Genomic DNA, 17,646 nt, shown 5'->3' with positions numbered 1-17,646 from the left:
TCCAAATCTTTTTGTTGATTAAGGCCTTGCTTGGTTATTATCTTATGGTTTGTCTCTATTTTATACGTAAGTTTTAGCTAATTTTTCATCCCTCGAAAAAGGAGGGACGAAGATGGAGACAAAATAACGTTGATTTTTTTTCCCTCATAAATGTTCCTTTGAGCATTTTATAATTTCCTTTTTTTTTTTTACTAATTTTCTCTCTCACGCTCATTTTAATTCTTAGAAATATTTTTTAAGAGTGCGATTATTTAAAAAGGTTGGTTTTTTAATTTCATCAAATTAATATGAAAAAATTAATTGTTCAAAATAAACAATAAGTTATTTTATATCATTTGATAATTTATAACAATTAAAAAATGAATGAATTAGAGAAGATAATTTTTTAACGACTTGAATAAAATTAGTTAACAAAAGAGTGATTTTATTAAAAAGTATAAAGAGAGTTCTTTTTTTTTTTAATCAATTGAGTGAGTATTGATCATTTTGGAAGAAAATGAATATCATTATTAAAAGTTTAATATAATAAAAAAATATATATAATATAGAAAAATGAAAATTAATCATGTTCTTAAATTAATTAGATTTAATGATGAAGAGGTGAGGATTGAGTGAGAACAAAAAATATGTATTTGTGGTGAAATTATTATCTTGCATTTTCAACTATGCTAGATTTTAATTTTGTGATGGTGCAAATATTTTATTTGATAATTAATTAATTAAATTAATTGTTTTATTATTAAATATATTTGGAGAAATTATTTAATGGTCAAGTAAACTATAATCTAATTATATTATCCTCTTAGCAATGAATTATCTCCTTTTTTTTTTATAATAATTACAATTTTTTTTCTAACATGATTTTGATTAGTGGAGAAATTACTATTTCATTTTCGTTTTCTATTTTCTGTTTCATCTCATTTCCTTTTCCAATTATCTCCACCCTTTTATTTCAATAACTAAACTAAACATTTCCTAGAAGTCCTGTTAGGCTACTGCTTCAAACATTCAGAAGAACTTATCACGTGTGTGTGTGTGTGAGAGAGTAAGTGATTGAAAGAGGATTTTTTGTCTGGTACCATGATTTGGTTATTGCTGCCTTTTCTTCTTTTCCATGACGAGCTCTATCCACTGAAAGAAAGAATAAGATATTGGGTAGCCGAAGGCGAAGCAAGAAGAAAGAAAAAGTTTTTCTGCACCTAAGGATCTTATGGAGTTTTGAGTGTGAAATCTTTGTTTTATGCTTTGTCATGTTTTCTTTTTTTCTTACTCTCATTCCTCTTTTGACTTTAGTGAAAAAAATAAAAGTTAGTATGTATAATACAAGTGTTGTTAATTTGGAATTGTGTCTCAAACAATATTTTATAAAAAAATTAAAAAATATATATATATATATATTAAAAATAATTTTTAAAAAATAAAAATTTATTATTTAATATATTTTAAAAAATAATCCAAAAACATACCATCCCATATAAGAAGATGATATCGAGAGGGCTATCCGGAAGTGTTGAAAATTAGCCAGTCCAACAAAATAATGCCTCCATGATTGAGATGTTGACCTCAAATAAACGAACAAAATTCTCCTCCTGGATTTGGACAGCTTTGTACACGTGTGTGTGATATGTCTATCATCTTTAAATAATACCTCACTGTGAAACCCTGATTTTTGTCTTTGAAATGCGTTCATTTTATCACCGTCAGATCTAAAACAGATGAGTTAATCTATAAAATATTTCCTGTAATCTTTTTGTTATTCGCCCCATGAATAATAGTTAATTTTTTTTAATATATTAACATCAAAAATAAATTTTTTAAAATAAATAAAATATTATCTTAACATATTTCTTAATTTTGTTTTCTTTGTCAGTAAATTTGATTGGTGATGAGTAAAGTATATATAAATCCGTTTGCATGAACTGATACGGTAGAAAGTCGCGAATGTGGAGCCCGCATCGATCCCACAGTAATTAATATCTTCTTGTCATTTCTTAATTTTCAACTTTTCTTTTCCATTACCGGTAAGACAGTCAATATTAATAATTCATCATGATATTCTCCCATGGAAACAGAATTGGAGATATTGCACATTATTGACGTGCCACGTGTAGAACTTTTTTTTTCTCTCTCTCTCTCTGGAATTTTCGTTGTCTCATCCTAGGTTTTTTTGTGGTGTGACTAAATCTCTCTCTCTTTTTTTCCCTTTATTATCTACGTTTCAAATACACAATATTAATGCCTTTGTTAAAATATTTATTTATTTCCTATAATAATTTATAAATTTGAACTCAAAATTCCATACCCTTTAACAATCCATGTACTCCTACACTGCTTGAATGGTTACCACTTGAAGAAATGTAGAGATATAGGTTGTCTTAATCATCAACTCGAGTGAGAGAAAGACGTCATCAGGACTGGTTTCAGACATCAATATTCAAAGATTGGCCCGAGTTGAATATAAACAGACAATATTAGAGCAAGAAATGTTACAAGTTAGGGCCAATTAAGCATAAAAGCTAAAGTAGAGATTTTGACTTGTTTATGTTGTCTCTGAGTGGGTCATGATTTTCACCAAACTAGCAGGGTAAGAAGAAAATGGAGGAAAATCCACACAGATAATATAACGAAACATGTTATTGATTTCTCTCATGACAAACAAAAGAAACAAAGGTTCGGTAACTTCATGAAATTTGAAAACAAACAACACTGACTCGAAATCCCATGGATTTTGGGTACATTTGGCAATTTGCGTAAAAAGTAAAAAGACTTGGTCAATTAACTTCTGGCAAAGCTACACGTTTTAGAATATCCCGTTTTAAAACAGTGATAATTAATTGATGTTACAGTTTATATATAATTAATATAATATTTTTAAATTATGATAAATAGAAGTCATAATTTAAAAACACGGTGTTTATTAAATTTTGTATTTTATAATCATGATATTAATTAAATTTTATTAGTTATTTCATGAAAATCTAGCAATAAAATTCGACAAAATTTATATTTTCTGCATCTAAATATACCTTAAAATATTATATAAACTCGTTTGTTACTATGATAATGATTGTATTTTTAAAATGTTTTTTTAATTGTATGTATGTTGAAATAATTTTTTTAAAAAATTATTTTTGATATAATGTATAAAAAACAAAAAATAGAATTAATTTAAAGTAAAAAATAAAAAAAAGTCTTATTTTTTTAAAACGTTATTAAGACACAAAAAGAAATGAAAATTTATTTTGCCCTTGCACTGCCTCGCCACGCCCCGCCAATCCAAGAAAGGTTTTGTGGGCAATTTTGTATTTTGCATCATAGTGATTCCCAATTCCAAAATCAGCTATGGCAATAGCTGTTTGATTTTGACAAGGACCCACCAACCTTCAACACATAATGCTAAATGTTAGCTTATATTCCATGGCCACCACAGCTTCTCCATACGTAGAATGATGTAAAAAGAAAAGGCTAGTTATGGGTTGTAAACTCTGCACTAAAGACATTTTAAGCCCAGCTACAGATTGACAACAATCCCCCGCCCTCTCTCCACCGCTTTCTGGTGCCCTTATCCTCCATCCATCCTCTAAGGTTTGACAATATTCATTCCTACGTTATTGGCCCAAAAATAAGAAAGTGTTAGCGCTCCATATACTGAATCCGATCTTATTGGTCTTTCTGTATAATTCTGTGAATTATGGACACCCAAACGCAAACGAACACCAGAGAAAAAGTTGCGGACGAGCCTCAAGAAGGAAATTTAAAACAAGACGGAAAAGAGGGCATACAAGCAAAGCAACAGGCACTGCCAACATCCCCTGCCTCCCCATCTTCAGCATCCTCCTCTCCTTCTCATGAATTTTCCTTCACAATCTCTCTCCACTCTGCCTCAGCACCAGTCCCTGACAAGGCCAAAACCCCTCCTAATTCATTTGCTATTGATTTGTCTCCAGCAGATGACATTTTCTTCCATGGGCACTTGCTCCCTCTCCATCTCCTCTCACACCTTCCTGTATCTCCTCGCTCGTCCACAAATTCCTTTGACAGCTTCACCCTCCCTATCAAGGAATTATTAGATGATCAAAGACCCAACAAAAGTAGCAATAACTGCAGCGCCAGCAATGGAAATAGCATTAGCAGTAGCAACAACATCAACAACAACAATAACTGCAGTCGCCATCGAAGCAAAAACTATAGTGAGACAAAGGGAAGAAGCAAGCCCAAGTCTTTCTCTTTATTCGGTTGGCGAAAAGGGTGTGAAGTTAAAGAAAAGGAGGAGGACAAGGGTGAGCACAAGAAAAAGCTGAGGTTCGACGCAAGTCAGGTACTGAAGAGGTACGCCAGAATGGTTAGGCCACTCATGTTCTTCAAAGGAAGGAGAGAAAATCTCCAATCCCACAAGCAACCTTATTCATTTTCAGGTAATTTAAGTTGGGGAAATAAACAGGAGTTGCGAGGGACGAGAGGAGAATGCTCAGCACCGGCATCGATGAGGACATCTCCAACAAATAGTGGCCTTCTTCTTGCAACTGCAACTCTTCCTACTTCTACAAGTGATAGTACAATGGAAGAGTTTCATGCTGCTATTCAAGCAGCAATTGCTCATTGCAAGAACTCCATTGCTGCAGAAGAAAAGATGAAATGCTAAATGTAAGACTGGACTTCCGATTTTCTCCTGTTGAATTTCTATTTCTTAATTATACCTGTGCATAAATTAAAGTACTCTATATATATATATATATATATATATATATATATATATAGAGAGAGAGAGAGAGAGAGAGAGAGAGAGAGAGAGAGAGAGAGAGAGAGAGAGAGTTATGAAATGAGTTTGACAATCTCAAGATGGTATCAAAAGATTACTGCATTTAAGAATAAAGTTTCATGCTTTCTTGTCTTTCAGCTAGCTATTAAGTATTGTCATTAATTGTTTGATATGAGTTCCTCAAATTTCCAACAACAAGACCTGAACTTTTTCATCATGCATGCTACTGCTATAAAAGATATTCATAATCATGCTATCTATTAGTTTCCTTTTCACATTATTATTTTTTCTGTGCCCATCATATCATGTCATTACCGGTTAATTTATCACATAGTTTTAAAACCTATGTCCGGCACAGCGGGTTGTCTCGAGACTGGATTGATCCAAGTTTTAAAACCTAAGTCTGGCACAGAAGATTGTCTCAAAACTCAATTGATTCGGGATTAAAAGTACGCCGAGTTTATAAAAAATTAAAGGTAATTAAAAACTTAGCTGACTTGATTGATCGACGAACCAGTTGATTCGGTAAGACCCGATCAAAAACCCAGTTATAATCCATTGACTATTTTTTTATATTTTTTTTACCAAAACGATATCTTTTTTATTTGTAAAAAAAATTGGGGTTAACTCGGGTGACGTACACGGTCAAAACCCGTTACCCGGACCTTAGACCGGGTCGACCACCTGTTTAATTTATCATATTCTAACTTGTTTTATAATTAGTATGATGTCCATGGCTTACATCATTAATCAATCCACATAGTAATATTCATCCTCCGAGCATAATTTAATGCAACTCAACTAAGGTTTGATTTCAAATATTTGGTGTAGGCTATGTAGCAATTTATGTACGTAGACTACACCCTCCACTAGGCTTTAGATTGGAACAAAAATGGTAATTGGAAAAGAAAATTCGTAATTCATGAAAATGCATGTATCAAGGACGACAATCGATACCTTAACAATAACGTGGAAGGTAGTTTTGGCCAAGATTGACATGTCAAATACGAGTCCAATTTAGACACCATAATCTATGACGTTGATGATACGTGGCAATGATGTATGCAGTTAACAGAGTTGTTGACTTTGCTCAAACGAAGAGCATCCATATCAGTATTAAGCCACCTGTCCCAAATAATCATATGATATGGAAGTGCTGCCTTGCCTTTTAAGCATCGTGCTAAGGGCTAAATTAAGCTACGAAAATTAGAAGGAAAGTAACAACAAGAGCACATCGAACCAATGAGAAAATATTAATGGGAGCGTGTCCTGTGTTTTTTGCGCACGAGTTTTATGTCTACTGTGAAACGCGAAGCCCTAGATCATGGCCATAAAAATTTGAGCGCCACATATTTTTCTTTTTTACCCCACCATGGAAATCCCAGGAAAAGGGCAATGGCTGCTGGGCTCAAGGAGAAAGCTAATGAACAACTAAGGTAGCCACCCACATGATTGATTTTACTCGGAAGTGTTACGGCTTGCAATAGAAGATCAGCTCTTCTCTTAAAATACAAGTCCAGAAAAAGAAGAGAGAGCAATGAGCACCGTATCACAGACGCCTTCAGAAGTCTCAAGATTCAAAAATCTCTCTTAAGATTTTCAAATTGAAAACTTACACCTTGTAAAGTGTAAGTGGTCTTAAAATTCAAAGCCGTGTGCGCATTCCTGCATCATCCTGGTTTTTTATGGTTAATTATTGCTCCTTTCCTCCCCCACTTGATTTACTATCAATTTCTTTTTCAATCCTATTGTTGAATTAATTGGGTTTATATATTAAACCAAATCAAATCAATAACTCATATCTCAAATCTTTTTTATTTTTTTTAAAATAGCAACACCGCCCGAACTTTTTTTTATGTTAATAGAAAAATAACATGGCCCGCAGTGTAACATGAGTCATCTATATAGTAAAAATACTAAGTTGTGAGGTATTTTAACTATGCACTTTGTACTGTGTACTCTCTAAAATATTATTGTAAATTGAAACATTGATTTTTTTTCTAAATTCTGAATTCGATCCTCAATCTTTTTTAGCTCAAATTAATACTCAATTGCTTCTTTTTTTGAAAAAAAATAATTAAATTGAAAGATCAACTTTGAATTTCATATGAAAAATTCATTTCAATCCTCTTTCTTTTCCAGTTAATAGGTAATCGATCCGTTTGGTTATTGAAAATTCAATTTTATCACAAAAATTTATTTTCTTATTTTTCCGTCCTTGGTCAAATTGTTAATTTAGCCAATTTTGGAGAAATTTGGGAAAGTTGATTTTGATTGTTGGATGTAATTATGTTAAGAATTATGTTCAAATGCTAAGTATAAGATGATTGAAATTCATTAATGAAAAATTAATCCATCTAGGCATTAGAACTCATTGATGAAAAATTAAATCATTCGAACATTGAAATTCAAATTCATTAATGAAAAATTAAGCTATTTAGACATTAAAATTCATTGACAAAAAACTAAGTCATTTGAACATTGACATAATATGGACATTAAGATGAATTATGAAAATGAATAATAAAACATTAGATAGATAAGTGTTATAGTAAAGACATGATAATGCATAGGAATATGTGTGTTTGACATTGGATTGAATTGTGAAAAAAAAAGATTCTATGTTAAAACTCTAAATTGATAAGGTAAATATTAATTATTGGGTTTCCATGTATAAACATGAAATTGTAAATTGGAGATATAAAAGTTTTAAGTGAGAACTTAACTTGATGGCATGGATATTGACTTAAAGATTGAAATATTAATTGGAATGTTGAAATGAATATAAATTTTTATGGTTGAATTTGTGATTTGTGGTGTTAATATTTATAAATGAATTAATTAATTATGTGTATGTGATAATCAAACAAGGTATTGAATTTATTCCATTGGTACAACCAGAAAAGGATATAATGTTATAAGAGATGTGCATTAGGAGTTTCAGGTAAGAGTCCCTTACTTTTTTAATTGTATGAATTTTTATAATTAATTATATGTATTTTGTACTACTGTGCAGTATGAATATTGCCTACAAACATGAGAATTATTATTATTATTATTAAAATATTGCCTAATAAATTCGTGGGTGAACAATCAATACAAAAATGGAGAGAGACATAATCCACCATCTCTTTAGATTTGGATGGATTAATTAGTTTAAAACGTTTTTAGAGATTAGTATTCATCATCTAACTCACCATTATAAATTAAATGTCTCATGGTATCACGTTGAAAATACATTAGAATTTTTTTTTTATCTGGTTATTAAATTAGGACTGATTCTTGGTTTTCTAAATTGGGTTCTATCAGGATTGCAGTTATGAAGATATACGTGCAGGTTCATCAGTTCTTCAAGTTTTGAGCTTTGGATTAGAAAAGTGTTTTGAAAGTGTAATGATAATTGTTTTTAAAGTATTTCTTTTAAAATTATATTAAAATAATATTTTTTTATTTTTTTGACATTAGTATATTAAAAGGATCTGGAAATATAAAAAATAAATAAATAAATTTAATTTTTTAAAAAAATACTTCTAAAATACAAATATAAATAGGATCTCAAACATCAAAATCTGGGTTTCATTCTGTATGTCCGGTTTGGTAAATTCCAAGGAGTTTTAAAGGCGATAGAGAGAGAGTGGTTAGCGTTAGTATGGATGGAGTTGAAGCATATTTCCCCATGTATCTTGATAGCAGTGGGGAAGCAATTTCTTCTCATATATATAGGTAGAAGGTGTTAGATTGAATGAAACATTGTGTCTCGTCAAATTCCACGTAAAAATAATGAAAGTTTCTTTTTAACCTAGAGAAATGTTTCTGTTAAATAAAAAACATTTTAATTTTAAATAAAATGAAGGTTAAAATTAATTGAAAAAATTGTCTATATAAAAGGATAATTCTAACAAGGTTTTTAATATTCAGAACAATTCTTACCTTTTCAAAGTGTTAACTCAAAAAAAGAATGGATCTCACTTTTAATTACAACTCAAATGTGTCAATTAATAACTTAAACTTGGAACTACTTTCTTTCTTTTTTCCCCCATGATAATACAGAATTAGCTACAATTTGTGGGGGTGGTTAATTTTATTGTTTTTTAAATATGTAAAACCACTACAATGGAGAGAAGATAAAAATGCATGCAATAGCGTGGATCGGAATCCACCGATAAAAAAGGATGGGCCGGAGTATCTCAAACTGAACAGAGAACTGACTACGCAGGCCATAATCGTTCCACTCTAAGATCCAAAATAGTTGTGGAACGTGTAAAAGTGGCTTGAATACCAAGCAAAATGAATCAAAACTGCAACACTGCTTGCAACCTGGTGGCTGTATGTGGTGGAGCACATCTTAACCAAAGCTAAGGTTTAAAAATCTTGACAAAAATATATGAGAGGAAGATTCTTCCATTTACCAAGACAGAAGTCTCACTTCGAAAAGGAAGAAATTGTTCACTGAGAATATATCTAAAGAAAAGATAGACAAAATTAAAATAAATGAGCCAGAAAGACATAGTGAGGGCTTGCTGCTGGTTGTAGTTATAGACCTAGCCAGCGGCAGCCAGCCTGCGATTTAGTAATTCAGAAGAGGAGAACGGATGCAAGAGAGGATAGTTAATCCGATCATAGCCTGTGTGATTCTTTCTAGGATAATTTCGTGAGGAAAAAAAAAAGCATCAGAGTTCGAAATAGCCGTCGCTAATCAACACCATGTCTTGGACTTGAAGTATTCGGTGGAGCGCACTACATATATATATCACTTTTTTGAAAACAGATTATCATAATAAATGCTTCGATGCTCCTCCCAAGATTTAGGGCGTTGATAAGATCTGGCTTCCGTATGCTGTATCCAATATTCTCCTTAATCTGAAGCAATAGCATTGATAAAGAAATTAAGCTTACGTATATATATTATCAGAATTTTCTTCTTGATTATTATTACATACCAGTCAGGCACAATGACACAGAGTGACAACATATGGGGAGGCCTACGAAATCATGTTACATGATTATATAATTATGATACCCAAGTGCTTTTGAGCAAAAGCAGCTAGGATATCGATTTCACTGTCATCAATAACACCGTTGCCATTGGCGTCTGCTGCCTTTACCCCCCTCTTTCCCTTCCAACCAGCAAACCATCCTCCATTACCTCGGACAGCGTCAGAGAGTTCATCCTTGCTTATCTTGCCATCTTTATCAGCATCAAGTGTTTTGACCCAAATCCTGAACTGCGCCATGGTCATTTCACGTTTGCCATCGATATTAACACCACGATTCTTGATTGCCATTTTAGAGATAATGACAACTGATGTATAAGTAGTGTGCTTATCTTTTAGAGATTACAAACGTTTGTTGCATACAGGTCTATGAAGGCTTCTCATTTTTATACTACCTGATCTCCCTCACTCCACACTTTTTTTTTTTGGCATATATATATATATATATATATATATATATATATATATATATATATATATATATATTTATTGTTGAAGGATTTATTCAACCTAAAAACTTAAGCTTTTAGTGAGCTTTTAAGATATGATTTATATTATTTTCTAACACACCCTCTCAAGTAAAAGCTGTTTGGTCTTGAAACTTGCACAGATCCACATCATTACCTTGTGTTTAAATTTTTTTTAAATAAATAAAGATGATAAGATTCGAACTTGTAACTGCATAATCATTAAGATTTTAATACCATGTCAAAAAATTAATCCAACTTAAAAGGTTAAACTCTTAAGTGTCTTAAATGAGGTCTGTATTATTCTCTAAAATGTGTATCTTAATTATGCTTTCTAACAGAATAAGAATATCTTATTAAAGTGATCTGAACGTGAATTTGAAGAGCCTTATAAAGAAACAAAAATCGAGCATTTTTTTCATGACCTGCCGAGAATAATACTGTTGATTAATTACTTTTTGCGGTAATTTAGAAAAGAAGAAGAAGAAGAAGAGATTATTTAGTCCATTGTAAACTTGACATACTTTCAAGTTGCGAGATAAATATCTCCTTCAATTCCCTACTTTCTTCTTAACCACTTTGAGATTATAACCTGATATTCTTTCCCATCCTTCATTTTATACTTCAAGAACAAGAGATGTTTATCCTGTTGGGAATAACTGTCGGAAGTGATTCATGACTCGTTAGATATCTTACTTTATTGATTGGCTTGATTACATAATTAAATATTTTGCGTAATAGTGTACGGTCACCGTTTCCCTGTCTGTCGCAGAACACGCATGTGCAGTGCTCATGATCTCTTCAACATGTTCTGATTCAAAAACAATAACAGGCGACTTCGAGTAACAGGTTGTTTTTTTTAATCAATGGTGGGAGACATGTTAATTACACGGCTGTTATTCATATTCGTTTTTGAGTAAAGGAGACCTTAGTTGAATAAATTCTGTGCTTGGGTATCGTCACTTTCAGAATATTTGGAACTAATTTCAAAAGTGCTACAGTCTTGGGGGACTCGTAAATTACACATTCCTCCCAGGTCTCTTCCTCAACATGTGGATAGAGTCGAATATTTTTATAACATTCTGTACGTCTTTTCCTTCCATATTTCAGCTCACTCCTCTCTACTATTCAAAATCTTCCGAGAATCACCAAAAAGAGAGAATGAAAAAGAGGAGAAGCAGTTAATTGGAATCTAAGCCTTCATGATGAAGAATCCTGTTCTTTGCATGGACTGGTCACGAACACAAATTGATAGGAAGGGCATCACAATCTGGTCCTAGTATCTGGTACTACACCTGTGGATTGAAGTGCCGAGGAAAATAGGACCATTATATATGTAAAGCAACTTGGGATTCTGATTCTATGAATTAAAAATCTTTAACTATATAGGATGCCATCTTGCCTTTAGAAGTACGTGAAACACGAAGCCATAAGTATAAATGAAAATTTACCGTACTATATCAAATAATGCGTTAGAAATTTTAGATAAATCAGTTACCAGTATCAAGATCAAGGATTAAAAAGCTTAAAGATATATTTAATAAGTTTATTTAAAAATATTTGGGCAAAGATAAATTTTAAAAAGGTTACATATTTAACAAGTAATAATTATACTTTATTCAATTTAATTTACACACAAGAGGGGTCTGATCTATCTATTTTATGGACTAATTAATTTTGGTAGTTAGAGACTTATTTTTTTAATGCATAGTTTTATTTTAACAAGCATAAGTTTCAATCTAAAAATTAGATTTGGTTGCAATTTTACTAGAAATTTTCAGAGATATTATTATCGGGCTAGAATTTTAAGTCAATCGGACATTAGTAAGGCTTTGCAATAAGTTCAAGAAACTACTATGCAGGAATTACATTAGTTTTCTAATTGATTTATGATTTTTTTTTTATTTTTTTTTATAAATATTTTATTATTTTTCCAGCATGTTTTACCTATTATAAATATGGTTATTTAACTTCAATTTAATTATTTTTTGACATACTTTGATTTCAGAAAAAATCTATCATGTGTGTGAGGGGAAATTCTCTTAATTTGATTCTTCATTGAACTACCCTGATGTATCAAATAATTAACCAAGTTTCGTGACATCTTCATACTTCTCGTTCGCATATCTTTATAGGCATCAGGTGAGGGTTCGATTTCTATAGTCTTAGTGTCTCAGTATAAGTTATTATTATGTCAAGTTCTATTACAAATCTGAATTTAGCTTTGTTGGAAATGATTGATTTGATTATGAGTTTCCGAATCTTTATATTCAAAGAGTTCGTATTAGTTGATAATAGAGCAAGACTCTAAATTCATGTTATATCCTTTTATTTTTTAGTTTCAAAGTTATTTTATCGTTGTCATTATCTAGAACTTAGTTGCAGTAAAAGTTAAAAAAAAAAAGATTATTTGAGACCTGGTTATCTGCAATTAAAGAAATAAAAAAAATCAAAGAAATCACATGAGAGGAAAATTAGGGTTTAGGCAGCAAATTAGGTTTTTTCATCAAATATTACATTCAACAGCTCAAATATGAAAATTATTGGGATATCTTAGTACCATATCTTGATTTTGGGATTATTTAAACATACTTTGTTGAGTTATTTATGAAAATTAAAAAAAAATCATAAGTAGCTTTGTGTTAAAAAAAGATTTTGTTGTTGATTTTGGGTTTGTCACATAAAAATCGATCCAAAAATTGTGTTTTTGTGTAATTTTGAACTAAAATTTTAGATTTTTTTTAAAATGTTATAATGAATTTAAATAGGTATTGAATTGGATAGAATGATTGTAGACCTCTAGTTTAAATAGTGGTAAATCTTGAATGAAAAAAATAAAATAAAATAAGATTATATATATTTGGGGGGAGAAGTTTCATTAAAAGATAGTTGTGAAATATAAGCAAATTTAGTGAATTGACGGTGTAAGTTGTATTGGTAACCGAAAAGTTTGTTTAAAATAACCAAAAAAACTATGCCTAATGGAAAAACTAAAAATAAACACAAAGATTTCATCTCCCTCTATATATAATGAGGCCGACTGCCATGGGAGAAGGATTAAGCTATATTCCTCTCATTTTCTTGCATTTCTACTCAAATTAATCTTCTCTAAAATAAGGGTTTCGAGGGGATATATATTATAAAGGTGATTGGTAAGAGATAAACACTTTGATACAAGATTTGGAAGGGTTTAAGGAGAGGGAAAGTTGGGAGTTAGTGAGAGAAACAAAGGAATCTTGGTAAAGGAAGAAGAACTTGAGAAGAACTTTGTAAACACTTTATCATCTTTATTCATTACATATTACACATAATCTTTAAGGCAACACTCCTTTTATATCTTTCCTAACTTAAGTATTGGAGGGTGTTTAACACAACACAGAGGACTTGTTTTATAGGAGTTCACGGATCTTTAACCAAGCTTTTCTTTACCAGCTCCCGAAGCTCATCAATATGCTATGGAAAAGCCTTGATATCTTTTGAAGTTTGCTCCTGATTTAGTCAAACAATGTATAAGAATATAACTCTCACTCTATTGGTTAATTATACATGCCAGGAAAGAAATCAAGTCAAATAATCCAACAGAAACAAGGACATGTGTAATCGATAATCTCTTAACAAATTCAGCCTTTAACGATGCCTTGGTCAACTCGGTTCTCAATTAAATGTATTTTTTAATTTCTTTCTCTTTAGTTTCTGTGTTAGAAGTAGAGATAGAGTAAGTGTTTTTTTATTGTAATTTGTTTTTTAAATTATTTTTTATTTGAAAAGTTATTAGATTAATTTTTTTATATGTTTTTGAATGATTTTGATATGCTATATTAAAAAAAAAAAATATATTAATATATTTTTAATGAAAAATTATTTAGTTTTGGTTTCCCACAAGAATGTTGAATTAATAATTTAATTTTATAAATTCTAAAATTAATAATTATATAAATTTTCCGTAGCCTGAAATTTATGTAAGAGTAACATGTAATTTTTATGGATATGAACGAGTAATGTTGATTTTCAACGTGGCAACTTTTTTTTTCTCTGTATGTTGATGATAATAACACTAAACATTTAATATTCACAAGTGGCTGGAGGAAACTCGACTGTGGCCTATGGGGTCCGATACATCTATAGATTATTTTTAACTTTTGGTGGGCAATATTGTTTTTTCATTTTTTACGAGGCAATTTTTTCCAACCTCCAATAATTTTAACTTTTGGTGGGCAATATCGGATTTTTATTATGTCAGCATTAGTTTATAAAATGTTATTCACTAGATTGATCTCTATGATCTATTTATTGGAAAATTAGTTTAATTTGTTTTTATATTTTATATCTAGTTTGAATATGTTTGAATAAGTTTAATTACGATAAATTATTATTTTTCATTCTATCCGTATGTCAAATATTGTTACCCAAACTAAAAGAAATACTTACCCTCAAATAAAAAACTTCAACCTAACCTAATTTTACTAAGATAAAATAAAGGTTAAGAAAATGAAATTTAACACAATAAAATAAATAATAAATTGTTGTTTCTTTTTCAAAAATATTTTTTTAATAAATTAAGTGGGTATGAGTTCCCAAGGTAGTATTTGAATAATTTTGTATGAAAAAATTATGTACTTGAAACCGAAATGCAAGATGGTTTTAAACCTGGAAATTAATTTACTCCTTAAACATTCATGCTTAGAAACACAGTATGAAAACAATAACATAGATTCGACGAGGCATATATATTCATATCCTAATATATTATCACACAAGTAGCTTTCCATTGGAATTTGAACATTACAAAGAAGGAGGTCATCTCTTCTTAATTTCCAGTAACCTGGAATTAAGATGATGCAGGCAAACTATACGAACGATGGCATGCAGTACAGTGGTAGAACCTTTATTTAGGTGCTTTGAATTTTGAAGTTCTAATGATGAACAGTATACCCAAGTTTATAAGCGTAGTTGACAAGATCATCCAGCTCAACCAAGTCGATTAGCCCATCTTTGTCAGCATCGGCATGGCTGAGCCCACGGGCAGCTCTGTAATAAGAAGAAAATGCCCCCAGTTCGTCAAAGGCTTGCCTGAGCTCTTTCCTGCTGAGTTGATTGTCGTGATTGTTGTCATGTCTCAAGAAAAAACTCTTCAACTGCTCTTTGGTTAGGGTACGATTCCCTCCCTTGGCCTTGGGTATGGCGGCTGTTTTTTCATCGTTGACTGCAAAGCCCATGTTCTAGAAAGGGTTCAGGTAGCGGGTTAATTTTAGTTGGTGTTTATAAGATATTGTTTCCCTGCTGCATGCTTTTCAGAAGCGTAGAAGGAAGGTTTATATACATCTCCTCCTAACGGCCTCCGTTCGCATCTATAATTTATTCCAACTTATCTCCTTTCATCTTTCGTGGATTATATCCATAGATTCGGTCGGTTTACTGTCACAGTCACATCATATTATTAGCATATATTCCCCGTGGTCACTCAATCAGCTGCTCACACATTTGATTGATTTTATTTATATAAATATATTTTATTTATTAATAAAAATTTATTTATTTTTAATATTTATCAAATATTCAATTAATAAATCTAGAGTTAATATAAAGTTTTTAGGGCTAATGTGCTTTGTAAAAATAACATTAAAAATTATTATATTATAAAATTCTTGTTGCATCAAAACGTTATTCCTAAAATATTCTTCGTCAATACTTTATTAAAATTAAAAATTAATTAGAGAGACTGATACATATTATATTTTTTTTTATGAAAAAAATAGTTATTCTTATCAGTTGAGGTATAATGAATACTTATAACTAATATGTAGGTGCTTAATGTATACTAAATTGCTTTACATAAGAATTTTATATAAAGAGATTACTTGTGTTCATGGAAAAACTTACGTGTCAGTTGTATAAGTGATATTTAGATTTGAGATCACAAAGTTATCGTATAAGTGATATTTAGATTTGAGATCACAAAGTTATCTTAAATAGGAAGTGTTATGTTTTGATCTTATTATATGTTGTCTTAATTAAAAGGTAACAAATGAGCATATATTAAGTATAACATGAACTATACGAAGGTATTTAATTAATTAAAAGATGATTCATCACTCTAATTGAATTAGAAAAATTATTCCATATTTTTTCAAATAGTATTGATTGTAAATTCTCATGTAATTTAATAGAGTAGATATATTTTATGTCATATTGTCAAAATCAAGATATTGTTCATGAATGGATACTAATTACACTGAAAATGTAGTTAGTAAAAGGTTAAGTCAAACCACTTATGACTTTCATAATATTTAAGGGATCATGATAGACAGATTGTTAAATATTGTACTTAATCTTCAAATATAAATCAATCAATTGTGGAATTGATAATAAATTAATTTATTTTATCCTCTTTTATTTAGAATTATGATTTTTATTTGGGCCAATTATTAAGAAATCTAATGGGTCACAGAAATAAGAACTATTGATCAGAATTAAAATGAAATGATTAATTAAGTGTGACTTGATTATAAATAAATTTTAGAAATTGAGGACTAAAGTATAATTTACATATGGAATTATAATTTTAGACCTAGAAAAATCAAGTAGAGACTTGATTGAATAAATTTATAAAATTATCCTAAAATAATATATGTGATATTATTTATGGTGCAAATTGATATTTTATCATTTATAGGGTTTTCAAGTTTCTCTATAAATAAAATGTTATGCCTCTTATTTTTATACAACAAGTAGCACACAATACAAAAATTATCTATGTTACAGAACACCTGAAAAACACAAAAAAAAGGAGTTAGCACTCAAAGGCATAACAATCATTTTATCCTAAAAGGGTTTGAGAGATTTCTTAATGGTGATTCATGTGAATTATCGTTAGAGGCTGAATATTTGGACAACTTGTGGTTTGCGACACCCCAACCTTGAAACAATTATTCGAAGCCAAAAAGATCAAGTAACTATTCACTTTCCCCTTACACTATTCATCATGTCAATTACAAAAAATATCATTGATAAATTAATTCATTCGGTGTTTTTTAGAGAGTTCTGAAATTGTTCACTTCTCAAATGCACTATTAAATATTGTTCTTTACAGATAAAATTACCGACTAATTGAAAAGTTATCAGTGATATTTGAGGGGTTTTTGAAAAAAAATTATTAAATTAAAAATTTTAATTAAATATTATAAACGGAATCACCGAAAGAATAATTAAAAATATTAATATTTAATTATTTATCAGTAAAATCATAGATAAAATGCTCCAATAAAAAGATTAGAATCGCTCATTTCATAATAGACAAGCCTCTTTTTCTTCTTTTTCTCGTGTAAAAAACAATGTTTCTTTCTCTCTTTCTCTTCTCTTCTCTTATGCAACATCGCCTACATTTTTCTTTGAAATCTTTCATTTGAAAGCTCATCATCATACCTAT

The 17,646-nt window shown here is 30.3% G+C and overlaps 1 protein-coding gene and 1 long non-coding RNA gene across 2 annotated transcripts; one reads left to right on the top strand and one right to left on the bottom strand.

Moving 5' to 3' along the window:
• The first annotated feature begins 3,427 nt into the window (after positions 1–3,427).
• LOC133692049 (BRI1 kinase inhibitor 1-like) lies at positions 3,428–4,691 on the top strand. The gene has a single exon (XM_062112718.1). It carries the CDS (start codon positions 3,692–3,694, stop codon positions 4,640–4,642), a length of 951 nt encoding a protein of 316 aa, XP_061968702.1. The 5' UTR covers positions 3,428–3,691; the 3' UTR covers positions 4,643–4,691.
• A 4,453-nt stretch (positions 4,692–9,144) lies between these two features.
• LOC133691694 (uncharacterized) lies at positions 9,145–10,170 on the bottom strand. Its single transcript, XR_009841724.1, has 2 exons — positions 9,700–10,170; positions 9,145–9,619 (listed from the first exon to the last, which is right to left on the bottom strand). It is a non-coding gene; the product is annotated as an uncharacterized LOC133691694 (long non-coding RNA).
• Between the last annotated feature and the right edge of the window lie 7,476 nt (positions 10,171–17,646).

This window comes from Populus nigra, chromosome 4, assembly GCF_951802175.1.
Source record: "Populus nigra chromosome 4, ddPopNigr1.1, whole genome shotgun sequence".
In the NCBI taxonomy this organism is placed as follows: domain Eukaryota; kingdom Viridiplantae; phylum Streptophyta; class Magnoliopsida; order Malpighiales; family Salicaceae; genus Populus; species Populus nigra.
Note: the sequence above shows the minus strand (reverse complement) of the source record. Positions and strands in the feature narration are given on the sequence as shown.